The 16,520-nt window shown below is 38.7% G+C and overlaps 1 protein-coding gene across 1 annotated transcript in view; it reads left to right on the top strand.

The window, feature by feature from the left end:
- AFF3 (ALF transcription elongation factor 3) overlaps positions 1-16,520 on the top strand; it is a 434,327-nt gene that overhangs the window by 373,509 nt on the left and 44,298 nt on the right. The window contains exon 14 of the mRNA XM_077749191.1: positions 15,990-16,176. Within this exon, the coding sequence (XP_077605317.1) occupies positions 15,990-16,176 (187 nt within the window). The remainder of the gene's footprint in view (positions 1-15,989; positions 16,177-16,520) is intronic.

Below are 16,520 nucleotides of genomic sequence, written 5' to 3' on the forward strand. Positions count from 1 at the left end.
AAGGAAGGAAGGAAGGAAGGAAGGAAGGAAAGAAAAGAAAAACTAAATAGAAATTTTTGGGGAAAAATGTAAGTTAACAAAAGCAATAATAGAATAGACAGAAACCAAAAAATAAATTATAAAAGATAACAAAGAATTGTCATTCTGAAAAGCTCTGTGACTAGATGATTTACTGCTGGCCAAGTTCTAAACTTTCTAGGAACAGATAATTCTCATACTACTGAAACATTTTTAGAACACCATCCAATTTATTCTTTCAAACTAAATGCCCCGTAATGCAAAACCTGCTAACAATTGCCCCCAAATATAAATATACGAATGTAGATATATGTCAGGTTCACCTATACATATAGATCCTCTCAGAATTCTAAATAAAATACTAGAAAGCTAATTTTAATGATACATAAGAGAATCATCTTTCACAATCAAATAGACGTGAAAAAGCTAGCATGTGTTCTATTGATGAAATATTGAGAAATACAGAAAAGTTCAAAAAATATTTAAGCCTCAGGGCACCTGGGTGTCTCAGTCGGTTAAGCATCTAGGTCTTGATCTCAGGCTTGTGAGTTCAAGCCCCACAATGGGCTCCATGCTAGGCATGAAACTTACTTTAAAAAAAAATTTAAACCTTCTCTCTCTGTTCCTCCCCCACTCACGCTCTGTCTCTCTCTCAAAAATAAAGATTTAAAAAAATTTAAAAAAATTTAAACCGTCTAATTCCATCATCCAAAACTATTCACAGTTAACATTTGAATATATATCCTTCCAGTGTTTTTCTGTGTGTGTGTATATGTGTGTGTGTGTGTATAATATACTTATGTATGTATATATATAATGTATATATGTTTATAATGTATTTATGATCATGCTCCTTTGTAGCATAAATAGACTGTCTGGGAAAGACCACACACATATACTTTGTGAGGTTAGATTAGGACCTCACTTTATTTGCCAAAGAACGCAGAAGCTCAGCCGAGGTACAGGAGCCCCAGGAACCCCTAGAGCTTCTAACAGGTCCCTTTATGCTTGGGCCTCACATAACTAGCTAGTCAGGAAGTCTTACACCATCTGAACGCTTAATAATCCCATTGAAGAGCCTGTTTGTAGACATTGGGAGCATCTGATAACCTTAAGTAAAACCAGAGTCAGCAAAACTCTGTCCTCTCCCCAGGAAAAAAAGCAGAGTCAACACTTAGGTGTTCCTGATCAATCTCTCGCTTTCAGATGACTAGCATACTGGAAAACCCATTTCCTCCAAAATATACCATGAGAAATTTTTATAAAGTAAGTAGTCTGCTAATATATCTATAAGAACTGCATAACACTGAAAAGTATTCCCTCATAAAGGTGTATCATTATTTATTTAACAATCCCCTATTGTCAGGCATTTACAAATCATTACTATTGCAAATAATGTAAGAGCATATATTCTTTACATAAGTGTTTTTAAACATCCCTGATTATTTTCATAGAACAAATTTCTGGAAACAGAATCTCAGCTCTCTCTCTTACTAGGGACCTTATTGTCCTCACCTTCAAAGAAGCAGAGTAACATCTACCCTATAAGGAGGCAACAATGGTGTAGAGTAACAAAAAAATACTCCAGGGAAGCATTTGCCATTGCCCTGAGTCACTGTTTTATGTTGGGACGTGGCTATTTCCCACCACTTGGATACTGGGTAATCCATTCTGACTTATTTATAGAGCTTTTCTTTGATTTTCTAGATGAATGAACAATGTGCAGTTTTTGCATTGTCAAAAAGTAGTATTATAACCTGCCTTACAGTTTTCATAGCTGATTTCATCCACTTTTTATGATTCTATGCTGTTTCTTATAGTTATAATTTTTCCTTGGAGAAGCCTAGAGCAGCTGACTCCTCTATTCCAGGCTCTGTGCAATATGGAATGTCTGTCAACTGCCTCCTCCTCAGACACACACAGACACACACAGACACACAGACACACACAGACACACACACACACACAGTGTGTGTGTGTGTGTGCAAAATAGGTTCTTTTTTTCTGAATCAAATATAGCTTTATTTTTTTAGGTATAACTGATATACAATATCCCATTAGTTTCAGGTCTACATGATAATGTGATAGTGTTATATATTACAAAATTATCTCCATGGTAAGTCTAGTTGCCATCTGTCACCACACAAAGTTACTATAGTATTATTGACTATATTCCCTATGCTGGACATTACATCCCTGTGACCTATTTATTTTATAACTGGAAGTTTGTACCTCCTAATCCTCTTCACCTATTTTGCCCACCCCCAATCACTGCCCCCCTCTCCTATTAATCAACAGTTTGTTTTCTGTATCTGAGTCTGTTTCTGTTTTCTTTTGTTTATTCATATGTTTTTTTAGATTCCACATGTAAGTGAAATCATACAATTTGTCTTTCTCTGTCTGACTTGTTTCACTTAGCATTATACCCTCTGGGTCTGTCCATGTTGTCAAAATGGCAAGATTTCATTCTTTCTGATGGCTGAGTAATATTCGTGTGTGTGTGTGTGTGTGTGTCTGTGTGTGTGTGTGTGTCTGTGTGTCTGTGTGTGTTTGTGTGTGTGAGAGAGAGAGCACGTGCATGTGTGCATGTGCATGTCACTTCTGTTTTATCTATGGATCTATTGATAGACACAGGTTGCTTTCATATATTGGCTATTGTAAATAATGCTGCAATGAACATAGAGGTGCATATATTTCTTCAGATTGGTGTCTTGGTTTTCTTCACATAAACACCCAGAAGTGGTATTCCTAGATCATATGGTAGTTCTATTTTTAATTTTTTTAGGAACCTCCATACTGTTTTCCATAGTGGCTGTGCCAGTTTACATTCCCACCAACAGCGTTTATAAGGTTCTCTTTTCTCCACATACTTAAGAACACTTATGTTTTGTCCTTTTAATACTAGCCATTGTGACCGGTGTGAGGTGATCTCTCATTGTGGTTTTGATTTGCGTTTCCCTGATGATAAGTGATGTTGAGCATCTTTTCATACACCTATTGCCATCCACGTATCTTCTTTGGAGAAGTGTCTATTCAAATTCTCTGCATTTTTTATCAGCTACTTTGTTTTTTATATTAAGTTGTGTACATTTTTTATATATTTTGGAAACTAACCCTTTATCGAATGCATGATTTGCAAATATCTTCTCCTATTTGGTAGGTTGCTTTTTAATTTTGTTGATGGTTTCCTTCACTGTGCAAAAGCTTTTTAGTAATCTCAGTTGTTTATTTTAGCTTTTGTTGCCCTTGCCTAAGGATATTGCTTATTGAAAAAATACTGCTAAGACCAACATCAAAGAGTTTACTGTCTGTGTTTTCTTCTAGGGGTTTTATGGTTTGAGGTCTTCTATTCAAGTCTTTAAACCATTTTGAGTTTATTTTTTTATATATGGAGTAAGAAAGTAGTCCAGTTTTATTATTTTCCATGTAGCTGTCCAGTTCCCCCAACACCATTGAAGAGACTGCCTCTCCTCCATTGTATATTCTTGCCTCCTTTGTTGTAGATTAACTGACCATACATGTGTGGGTTTATCTCTGGACTCTCTATTCTAGTTCATTAATCTATGAGTCTGTTTTCATGCCAGTACCATACTGTTTTGGTTACTATAGCTTTGTAGTATAGTTTGAAATCAGAGAGCATGATACTTCCAGCTTTGTTCTTCTTTCTGAAGATTGCTTTGGCTCTTTGGGGTCTTTTGCAGTTCCATACAAATTTTTGAATTCTTTGCTCTAGCTCTGTAAAAAATGCTATTGGTGTTTTGGTGGGGATTGAACTGAGTCTATAGATTGTTTGGAGTAGTATAACCATTTTATCAATAGTAATTCTTCTATCTGTGAGCTAAGTCTGTCTTTCCATTTATTTGTCTCATATTCAGTTTCTCTCATCAATGTCTTATAGTTCTCTGAGTACCTGTCTTCCACCTCTTTGGTTAAATTTATTCCTAGATGGGTTTTTTTTTATGCCTTTGTAAACAGAATTATTTCCTTAATGTTTCTCTGTGATAGCTTGTTATTAACATATAGAAACACAACCAATTTTAGTATGTTAATTTTGTATTCTGCAACTTCACTGAATTCATTTATTCTAATAGTTTTTCAGTGGCATCTTTAGGGTTTTCTGTAAACAGTATCATATTATCTGCAAATAATGACAGTTTTATTTCTTTCTTTCTGATTTGGAAGCCTTTTATTTCTTTTTCCTGCCTGATTGTTATGGCTAGGATTTCCAGTACTAAGTTGAATAAAAGTAGTGAGCGTGGGCATCCCTGTTTTCTTCCTGATCATAGAGGAAAAGCTTTCAGCTTTTCACCATTGGATGTGATATTAGCTATGGGTCTGCATATATGGCCTTTATTATGCTGAGGTATGTTCCATGCCCATTTTGTTGAGAATTTTTATCATAAGTGGATGTTGAATTTTGTCAGATGCTTTCTCTGTACTATTGAAGTGATCATAGGATTTTTATCCTTTGTTTTGTTAATGTAGTAACATGTTGATTAATTTACAGATGCTGAATCACTCTTGCACCGCGAAACGTGGCCATGGTGTGATTCTCTTAATGTATCGTTGAATTCTGTTTGCAAATATTTTGTTGAGGATTTTTGCATCTGTTTTCATCAGGGGTATTGGCTGTAATTTTCTTCTTTTAGTCTCTTGGGGTTTGGTATCAGGGTAATGCTGGCCTCATAAAATTAGTTTGGAAGCATTTCTTCTCCTGAAGTTGTTTTTTTGTTTAGTTTTGTTTTGTTTTGTTTTGAATAATTTGAGTAGCAATACTAACTTTTCTTTAAATCTTTGGTAGAATTCACCTGTGAAGGCATCTGGTCCTGGACTTTTGGTTTTGGGGAATTTTTAAATTACTAATTCAATTTCTTTACTTGTAATTGGTCTATTCAGATTTTCAATTCTTCATGATTCAATCGTAGAAGGTTGTATATTTCCAGGTGTCTATCTACCTCTCATAGGTTTTTCAATCTGTTGCCTCACACTTGTTCATAGCACCCTCATGATCTTTTGTATTTCTATGGTGTCAGTTGTAACTTCCCCTCTTTCATCTTTGATTTTATTTATTTGGGCTATCTCTCTCTTTTTTTTTTATGAGTCTGCCTAAAGGTTTATCGATTTTGTTTATCTTTTCAAAGAACCGGCTTTTAGTTTCATTGATCTTTTACATTTTTTTGTCTCTATTTTATTTATTTCCACTCTGATCTTTATTATTTCCTTCCTTCTACTAACTGTAGGCTTTGTGTGTTCTTTTTCTGCCTCCGTTAGGTATAAAGTTGGATTGTTTACTTGAGATTATTTTTGTTTCTTGAGGTTAGCCTGTGTTGTCCTTGGAACTACTTTTTCTTCATCCCATAGATTTGGGGAAGTTGTGATTCCATTTCATTTATCTCAAGGTGTTTTTTTAATTTCCTCTTTGATTTCTTCATTGATCCATTGGTTGTTTAGTAGCATATCGTTTAGTCTCCAAATGTTTGTGTTTTTTCCAGTTTTCTTCTTATAACTGATTTCTACTTCATACCATTCTGGTCACAAAAGATGCTTGAACCTCCATGAGGTTCATATATATTGACCCATATTGTCCTATATATGTGTGTGTGTGTGTGTGTTTTAAACTGATAATTACTTAAATTTGAATGCATTCTAAAATCTCTATACCGTATTTTATGTTTTTGACATCATATTTTACATCTTTTTATTTTGTGTATCCCTTAACTATTTGTTGTAGTTATAGTTGATTTACTATTTTTGTCTCTCAACCTTCATACTAGCTTCTAAATGGCTGATCCACTGCCTTTACTATATATTTGCCTTTACCAGTGAGGTTTTTTTAACCAGTAAGTTTTTTCCTTTCATATATTTTTCTTTTTTCTACTTACAGCCTTTTCTTTTCTACCTAAAGAAGACCCTTTAACATTTCTTATAAGGCAAGTTTTGTGATGATGAACTCCTTTAGTTTTTGCTTATCTGGGAAACTCTATCCTCAATTCTGAGTGATAATCTTGAAACATAGTGTTTTTGGGGTTATTTTCCCCTTTTCAGAACTTTAAATATATCCTGCCATTGCCTTCTGGACAGCAAAGTCTCTGCTGAAAATCAGAGTTCTAATGGGGTGGTTTCCACTATTCAGTCTTCAGGTCACTAATTCATTCTTCTGTGTCATCTAATCTGCTGTTGAATCCCTCTAGTGTATTTTTCACTTCAGTTATTGTATTCTTCAGCTCTTATTGATTCTTTCTTATATTTTCTAACTCTTTGTTGAAGTTCTCACTGTGTTCCTCCATTCTCCCAAGTTTGATGAGTGTCTGTATGACCAGTGTTTTCAACTCTTTATCAGGTAAATTACTTATCTCTGTTTCACTAGGGTCTTTCTATGTTTTATCTTGTTCTTTCCTTTGGAACATGTTTCTTTGTCTCTTTGTTTTGTCTTACCTTCTGTTCGTTTCCATCAATTAGGCAGAGTAGCTACCTCTCCCAGGTTTGAAAGAGTGGCCTTGTATAGGAGCATCCCCTGTGTGTCTGGTGTCTGCTAGCTTTGGAAGACCACTGGAGCTGGAGCAGGTGGAGGTCAGGGGTTTCTGGGGCATTCTGCATCAAAACTATCCTGATAGGATGGCTTGAGTTGGAGTGAGCACAGACTGAGGAGTCCCAGGGCATGCCACACTGGGAGCTAATGGGGACCGGGACATCCTAGGGCATGCTGCACCAGAGCTCCCCTGGCAGGACAGCTAGAGCAAGTATGGGCAAAGGTGTCCCAGGGTGTGCCATGCCTGGGCTACCCTGATGGGATGGCTGGAGCAGAGCAGGTGTGAACTTATCAGGCTACCTTGGCAGGATAGCTCAAGCTGGAGCAAGCATGGGCTGGTGGGGTCCCAGGGCATGCTGCGTGGAGCCACCGAAGCAGGATGGCTGGAGCTGGAACAGGCATGAACTAGGGGCTCCCAGGGCATGTCATGCTGGGGCCTTCCTGGGGGTACTACTAGAACTAGTGTAGGCCGGGTACCTGGGGCACAATTGGCAACTCTAGCAATTTGACTAGAGTGCCTCAATCCTCCTTCCATCGACACTATCAAGATGGAAGAGGAACATAAAACATGGCATTTGCCATCACTCCCAACCCTGGAGAGATTTCCACAGTTTCTGCCCATTGACAGATGCTCTATAGTTAGTAAATGGATTCCTTCACTTTGGTCTAGTTGCCAGTGTTAAACCGTTATTGTTTTACTGCTCTAGGTGGGTGAATCTGCCCGTGGGCCCCTCAGGGATAATCCTCTCTACTGCAGGTCACCATGCTAGAATTTGCATTCCATCATTACCGTGTCTCTATCTCTCCTACTTTTCTCTTTGTGGTCCTTCTACTGTTTCCTGTGAGAAAATTCAGTAAGCCCTCAGTTCTTTTTCAGGAAGAACTGCTCTATCTGTAGGTATAGAATGAGTGAGTCCATGGGAAGAGGTGAGTTCAGAGTCTTCCTACACTACCATCTTGGGCCACTCCCTCAACAAAGTTTAGTCTTAACAAATGTCACACCAATATCATGCTTTACTCTCATACCATTTACTCTGAACACAACTTTTAAGTACTCACCTTTTCATCCTTAACATTTTCGCAACCTCATTTTGTTTGAGTCATTTTTCTCACAATGATATATGTATTCTTTGTGATGTGATCTTTCTAGCTTTGATACATAAACTATTAAAATCTGAGCTTAATTTCCACTATAAATGGTTGTTAAATAGTGAGCAGGGACTGCAGCAGACACCTGCATGTTTGTTTCATTTATCAGCTTTTGACACAATTAACCAGAACAGAGGTTGGAAGTATTGAGAGTTCCTTTCCACTTGATAAATATCAAGTAGGCCATTCCCATTCTGGGAAAAAAATACTGATGTACTTTTCCCAATTCCTTCTGCTAAATATAAAGTCCTTAGTTATAAAACCAGCATAAGAAGTCTGTAAGATAGAGAGAAGGCAGATCAGCTAGGGATTTAAGGCCCAAGAAAGGCATGGAAGTTAGTTCACTGGGTCTTCATTTTTCCTCATATAGCCCAGAGTAGATACTGGAAAGGCCAGCAACCTGGAAATGCCAACAGGCACAAATTTAAAAAAATAAAAATAAAATCCCCAGGAAAGTCAGGTCTCTCTAGTCATAGAACCAGGAAGTGTATATCCTAGCAAGAGGATAAATGACCAGTATCCAAAAATCTATAAGGAACTCACCAAACTCAACACCCAAAAAACAAAATAATCCAGGGAAGAAATGGGTAGAAGACATGAACAGACACTTCTCCAAAGAGGACATCCAAATGGCCAACAGACACATGAAACGATGCTCAGCATCCCTCCTCATCAGGGAAATACAAATCAAAACCACACTGAGATACCACCTCACGCCAGTCAGAGTGGCTAAAATGAACAAATCAGGAGACTATAGATGCTGGTGAAGATGTAGAGAAATGGGCACCCTCCTACTCTGTTGGTGGGAATGTAAACTGGTGCAGCCCCTCTGGAAAACAGTGTGGAGGTTCCTCAAAAAATTAACAATAGAACCCCCCTATGACCCAGCAATAGCACTGCTAGGAGTTTACCCCAGGGAAACAGAAGTGCTGATGCATAGGAGCACATGCACCCCAACGTTCATAGAAGCACTTTCAGCAATAGCCAGATCATGGAAAGAGCCTAAATGTCCATCAACTGATGAATGAATCATGATGTGGTTTATCTATACAGTGGAATACTACATGGCAATGAGAAAGAATGAAATCTGGCCATTTGTAGCAACATGGATGGAACTCAAGGGTGCTATGCTAAGTGAAATAAGTCAGGCAGAGAAGGACAGATACCATATGTTTTCACTCATATGTGAAACAGGAGAAACTTAACAGAGAACCATGGGGAAGGAGAATGGGGAAAAATAATTAAGGAGAGGGAAGGAGGCAAACCATAAGAGACTCTTAAATACTGAGAACAATGTGAGGGTTGATGGGGGTAGAGGGGAGGGGAAAAGTGGTGATGGGCATGAAGGAGGACACTTGTTGGAATGAGCACTGGATGTTATATGGAAACTAACTTGACAATAAACAAAAAAAGAAGAAGAAGAAAACTTTTACAGTCAAACACCATGGAGGAAAAGAAGCGGCCACATTTCTACCCTCATCAGGAAAAGGCAAAGTTAGAAGCTTCAAATTCCTTCTCCCCCTGCCGAACTGTAAAGAAATACCTCTCTGACCCCTTTCTGATATTGTGTTAGTGGATGCCTACTTAACCAAGTGTTTTTACTGAAATCCAAAGTCTTATAATACCAAAAATGTTCAGGATAAAATAGAACATCATTCATCATATCAAGAACCTGGAAAATCTCAACTTGACTGAGAAAAGACAATCAACAGATGCCACTAATGGATGATATAAATATTACAGCTATCTGACAAGAATTTTAAAGGAACCATTATAAAATGCTTCAACAAGCAATTAGGGACACACTTGAAACAAATGAAAATACAGAGTCTCAGCAAAGAAATAAAAGGTATAAAGAGAAACTAATTGGCAAACCAAACTGAAAAATACACAATAACTGAAATTTAAAAATTCAGTGAATGAGCCCAAAAATAGAATGAAGAAAACAGAGGAAAGAATCTGTGGACCTGAAGATAGAATGATAGACATTGCCAATATGAAGAACAGAGAAACTAGACTAAAGAAAAAGGGCAGAGCCTCAAGAACCTGAGGAACTATAACAAAAGATCTAGCATTTGCATCACTAGAGGCCCAGAAGGAGAGAAGGAAGAGTGTGGGGCTGAAAATTTTTTCAAAGTAATGGCTGACATTTTTCCAAGTTTTGCAAATAGACATGAATCTAAGCAAACCCCATACAGAATAAATCCAAATAAATTAATGCCAAGACACAACATAGTCTAGCTTCTGAAAACAAAAGTCAAAAGAAAAAATTCTTGAAAGCAGTGAGAAATAAAAACCTCACCTATTGGAGTAAAGTGATAAAAACAATTTGAATGACACTAGAGTCAGAAACCATAGAGGCCAAAAGGAATCAGCACATCATTTTTTTAAGTATAGAAAGAAAAAAAAACTGTCAACTTAAAATCCTATATCCATTGAAAATTTCCTTCAGAAGTGAAGGACAAGTGAAGACATTCTGAGATGAAAGAAATCAACAAGCATTTGTGGCCAGCAGACCTACCCAAAAAGAATGGCTGAAGGAAGTTCTTGAAACAGAAAGGAAATAGAAGGAGCCTCGATAAAATAAATGGTATCAAGAAGGAAAGAAGAACAATGGAAACAGTAAAATAGGGCCAATACAATAAATTTGTTTTTCTTCTTGGGGCTTCTAAATTGTATTTGACAACTGAAACGAAATCTGAAACATTGTCTAGTGTGTCCAATGTATATAGAAGAAACATTTAAACCAATGAAGCAGATGAAGTTTCTACACTTCACTTAAACTGGACAAATGACAATACCAGTAGATTGTGATAAGCTATGTATAATGTAACCTCTATAAAAACTAAAATTTAAAATCTGTACAAAGAAATGAATTCAAAAAAACTGTAAGTAAATCAAAATATAATTCTATTTTTATTTATTATAATTCTGTTCAAATCTGGTGGTTGCCAGAGGTAGGGGAAGAGAAGGTGGGAGAAATGGGTAAACTACTATTTTCAGTTAAAGAAACTGAGTTTAAATATATGTGAATATGTAAATTCATATATACTTATATATATACATACACACATATTTAATTACATAATTAAATATATATAATTTTTTTAATGTTTTATTTATTTCTAGGAGAGAGAGAGAGAGAGAGAGAGACAGTGTGAGCAGGGGAGGGTCAGAGAGAGGGAATCACAGACTGAAACAGGCTCCAGGCTCTGAGCTGACTGTGTGTCAGCACAGAGCCCGACGCGGGGCTCGAACCCACGAACCGCGAGATCATGACCTAAGCGAAAGTCGGAGGCTTAACCGACTAAGCCACCCAGGCGCCCCTAAATATATATAATTCTAAAACATTTTAGAGATGGTCAAAATTATGAGAAATTTATTATGGCTGAAGTTTATGGATAGATCCATTGAGGTGAAGCTGAAGATCTTATTGAGGACAGACTATGAGAAGCGTCAAAACGCCATGTTTACTGGAAGACTTGTTTCTAGTGGTATAGCAGAGCAAACAAAAACATTTTATACAGAACCAGCAGTCCTATCAGTTGTGTGTTTTGGAAGATAATTTCAGCGAGAGTGAACCTGCTTGTGCCATCTTTTACCACTTTCACTTCTCATAATGTAGTTACAGTTTTAGACCAATTAATATGAATCAAGATGCTATCAAAAAAGGAATACTGTTGCCACGGCACTGATCACACTTTGGAAATCAAGCATTTGGGAATCAGTACTGAGTGTTGAGTGAGAAAGGCCTGTCACCTCTTCGAAATACCATCATCTGGCCAGTACAAGTGGAGTGGTCACAGGAAGTGAGGCACCCTGCTAGGCATCATGGCTCTCCACATGGTGCCAACCAGGTAGAGAGCCTTTCACATGTGAGTTGAAAGCTTATGACAACTTTAGGTATTTATCCAGGCCCCACAATACACTTGGCAGGCAGGAGCACCCTTCACTGTGAGATCCAGGATTTGTCATTTAAGTTGCAGATCTTTTCTTTTGTTGTCTTTCAGACTTTGCCCAGGCCAGATTTGGAAAGGAATGTGTCACTGCAGGGAAAGGAGGGAATACAGCAAGCAGATCATTTAGAATAAACTGGGACTCTCTCAAAGGTGTCTTTGGTCTTGACCACTCACAAAACCAGCAAAACATTGCATAAAATCAAAACATAAAAAGTAAATAAACCATCCAAGAGAGAACTATGCTTAAATTATAGCAGAAAAAAATTAGAGCACATTTAAAGAAATGCTCTCTGAAAGGAAAACGTGTTAAAATGAAAGATCAAGTAAATGTCCATTGATAGATGAATGGATCAAGAAGATACACACACACACACACACATACATATACATACAATGGAATATTACTCAGCTATCAAAAAGAATGAAATCTTGCCATTTGCAATGACATGGTTGGAGCTAGAGTGTTTGCTAAGTGAAATAAATCAGCCAGAGAAAGACAAATACCATATGATTTAACTCATATGTGGCATTTAAGAAACAAAACAGATGAACATAAGGGAAGGGAAAAAAAGAGAGAGAAGCAAATCATAAGAGACTCATAACTCTAGAAAACAAACTGAGGATTGCTGGAGGGGAAGTGAGCAGGAGATAGACTAAATGGGTGATGGGTATTAAGGAAGTCCATTGTGGTGAGCACTGGGTATTATATTTATGTGATGAATCACTAAATTCTACACCTGAAACCAATTTTGCCATATATATTAACTAGAATTTAAATAAAAAGTTGAAATTTTTAAAAAATCCTGTGGTAAAAAACAAAACAAAGAAGTTGGAGGATCACAACAGGTGCTGAAATCCCTTTAAATATTTTCTTTGTTGGGGCACCTGGATGGCTCAGTCAGTTAAGCGTCCAACGTCAGCTCAGGTCATGATCTCATGCTTAGTGAGTTTGACCCTCACATCGGGCTCTATGCTGACAGCTCAGAGCCTGGAGCCTGCCTCAGACTCTGTGTCTCCCTCTCTCTTTACCCCTACCCTGCTCGCTTGCTCACTCGCGCTCTCTCTCTCTCTCTCTCTCTCAAGAATAAAATAAACATTCTTTAAATTTTTTTAATATTTTCTTTATTAGAAAAGAGAAATTATAACCCTTTTGGAAGGTTAAATCCCTTTTTTAAACTCATTAACCCAATGATAGATTTTCTGTATTGATTTTTTCATTCAGTAATCACATGTAAATGCCCCCATTATGTCCCAGGCACTGTGCTAAGTTTAATGATACTTTTATTCCATTACCTCAGCAATGTTGTCACATCTGCAGACTCAATGGCACAATGTTCCTGAAATGGCATAGAGTCCAAAAGCTCTCCTAAAAATTGTCCAGGGCTATGTCATCATGTCAGCCAATCTGTGTTATCATTTTAGGAAAAAGTTAATTTTTAGTTTAAGTTCATATTTTTTTTAATATCTTTGGTATGGAAACACGTCAACTAGTTGGCACACTAACATGCTTAGTTTGCAACTTGAAATATATTAAGCCTGAAGTCTTCTTTCCAGAAGGTCTTTCTGGTACATCTTTTTCCATCTTCTCGATTCTGTGACTCCCAAGAGCCCTCCTAGTTTAACTGCTCTCAGCCTTCTATATTAATACTAGGCTGCAGTGATGACCATCCCTGGCTTCCCCCTCCAGTCTGCCTCCTCCCCTCCCTGCTGCAGCGGCCCACAGAGGCAAAGCAGCTTCCTGCACTCACGGCCACAACATTCGTTATGCCGAGGCCAGACTGGTCAAGGACCTGCACCAAGACTAGTCCCTGGAGCAGCCTTCATGGAAGTTGGGATAGTTCTCTTGATCCCTCAGCTGGAGCCATGACAGTCTTTCCAGGCTCCCATGTTTGACATGGATTGTTTCTGGTGACATAGTCTCTACCCAGACCTTTGAAACACAAATATATTCAATCCTGACCCTGGAAGCATGGCAAGCCTCATGGCCCTTACAACCAAAACACGAAGGAAAACCTAACACTCTTGGCTCTCTCAACTGTTTTAAAGACAAATAATAGTTACACCAGTAAAATTGTCATTTTAAGTGAATTTCCTAATTTAAGGAAGGAAAACATAAAAGCATAAGGCTTTCCTGCCAATCTACTTCAGATCAGAGATTCTCTCTCCTTGGGCTAGTATGTCTCATTACTCGAGGACAGCAGTCATAAAAGGAAGGCAGCATGGTAACTGTTTAATGGACATTTTCTCAGAAATTAAAGTGCCGCTTTTCAAAAGACAGCCTATCACTTTGTGGTGCAGGCCCCAGGGAACTGCACACACACTGCCGCCTCTGCCGCACACACAATGCCCAGGTAACACACGGCACCAGCATCACGTGTTCTTTGTTGTTTGAATTGAAGTAAGTGGAATGTACTGCTCAGTGATCAAAGCCTTTGACTATCCTATAAAATCCATCAAAATGCTCTTTATTCATGATAATTTCCCCATCTTCAGCAAATGCCATTCCAAAGTATGGTAGAGAGACATATCTCTTTCTTCCAACATGTGTTGCTTTGATTTTGTTTTTGTTTTTTTTGAGTTTTGAGGTTGAGGGTTGTATTTTTGGGGGGTGGTATTGTTTAGCTGTTTGAAGTTTTCCACCCAGTGTTTTGGGGGCCTACTGACAAACTATTATGGATCTCAGATGTTCATGTTTGGTCAGGATCTATAGTCTTTTTTGTTTGTTTGTTTTATGACTCCACTGATAGTAGCCATCTGTACAGGAAAAATGGATTTTAGTTCATAAAGGAAGAAAGAAATATTACAGCCCTTTGATCATTAACTTTCCCTTCCCCACCTTTTTCTAAAGATCCAGGGTTCCTCCCTCAACACCAGACACAAACGATAGTCTGGTTAAGGAATCACTACAGCTCAGGCAAGGCATAAATGTGCTAATGTTGTCTGATGTTGGAGAATTTTGTCAGACAGTAGGTATGGACCATGACATTGGTGGAAGAAATAGAAACCACTAGGGAAGGTTATGTTCCAGCTCCATTTTCCTCTAACCCTGCAGTTCAAACCGATGCCTCTATTTTCAGCTGTATCCTACAAGATAGTTGCTTGTCATTCTTCTAGGAGAAGCAAGGCTCCAGTGAATATTAACCCCCCTTCCTGCCCCCACACTGAGGATTTATGAGAATCTGTCCTTGGGTAAAACAATCGTCAAAGATTTAAAGGGTGGATGAAAGGGTCCTTCACCTTATCCAGGCTGCTTTGCACTTAAGGCCATAAACGCTGACAAGCTCCCCCGCCCCTGGTCTTCACTGATGTCCAGTCCTGGTGAAGCAGTAGTCACAGTTGGAAGTGGCCAGCAGATATTTGCTGACTCAACATTAAAAAGTGATCACTGCATTTGCTGGGTTCAGAATTTGACCTCAAAAGAACAGATTCAGGAATGTTGCAATACAATTTATAAAGGTCTTTGAAGATGTTGAATATGATGTGAGTACCAAAACTCTTTTTGGCTCAAGCACTCCCTTGGGTGGATATGTGTTATTTGAATTTTTGTGGTTAATTACCATTAGAAAGTGTCGATTTTTCCTGTTGTCTTTGAGTATATAATGACTTCTGGCAAATTTCAGAATGAATATGAACATTGAGCATAAATCTGAAATGCTGTTGCTGTAAGTCACTGCACGGGGGTTACATTTTAAAGTCTAGAATATATTAAAATGTGTAAGGGATGGATCCTCAGTTTTTTAAAAAAAGAGTTCAAAGGAAAGTTACTGTTTATAAAGTAAGGCAGTTCCTGCAAAGACTCCAGCACTCAACTCCATGGGCAGGAAGAGGTAGGAAACAGGAGTATAACTTTGATGATCCCACAGCCTCCAGAACTTTCCAGTAGGCCATAAAAGCACAGAAAAGAATGCTGTGCCCTTCCTCACGCCCACTTCCTAAAATAAAGCAAACAGACATTTTCAATCTTTACAAAATATTTCAAGCATTTTGGGTTTCCTTGCATTTTTGTAGACGATTGTATTCTAGAGGGTTTATTTGCAAAGCCATTCCCAGAAACACCCTTCCTTCTAAAATGGCCACCAAATAACGAGTGCCCGGCTACCAAGGAGCACCAGCTTCCATTCCCAATTTTATTTATATATGCATAATTTTTTTTTAACCATTAGGATGCTGTTGACCGGATGATGGCCCTTCAGGTTCCAGGTGACTGTTGACAGACGGGCAGCCTGTGTGCTTCTTTTCTCCTTAGGTCGACTGACAGCTTGCTTGGTGGTGTTTTGTGTTTGCTCATTTGATTTTCCTTCCCTCTCCTTCCCTGGGGCCTCATGGGCTGGCAGCGCCGTGGTCCAGCAGGCCAACTGCAGAGCCTCCGTGCCTTCCAGCAAGGGCAGCAGCAGCGGCAGCAGCAGCAGCGGCAGCAGCTCTTCTAGTGACTCAGAGAGCAGCTCGGGGTCTGACTCGGAGACGGAGAGCAGTTCCAGCGAGAGTGAGGGCAGCAAGCCTCCCCACTACTCCAGCCCCGAGGTAAGAGCTGAGCGGTGTGGGCCTGAGCCCCTCCTTGCCGTGCCTCTCTCTCTCTCTCTCTCTCTCTCTCTCTCTCTCTCTCTCTCTCGTGAGCACAATAAATCCCCAGTGTCTGGTTCTCACACCTCCCTCCTCCTCCACCCCCTCCCTTCTTCCTCAGACAGTGGAACTGGCCTGGAGGCCACCACCTCTTGGCAGCCAGTCAGGGTTTGTTTGGGTTCATCATCTTCCCCACGCTGTCCCCTCCTCATGGTTCTCCTAATTACAGAGCTCCCTTTGAAGTACAGAAACTTCATCTTTCCTTGTCCAGAAATCTCTGTCTCAACTTTCAGAAATGTCCAAGT

This window comes from Crocuta crocuta, unplaced genomic scaffold (genome assembly GCF_008692635.1).
Source record: "Crocuta crocuta isolate KB4526 unplaced genomic scaffold, BGI_CrCroc_1.0 scaffold118, whole genome shotgun sequence".
Classification (NCBI taxonomy): Eukaryota; Metazoa; Chordata; class Mammalia; order Carnivora; family Hyaenidae; genus Crocuta; species Crocuta crocuta.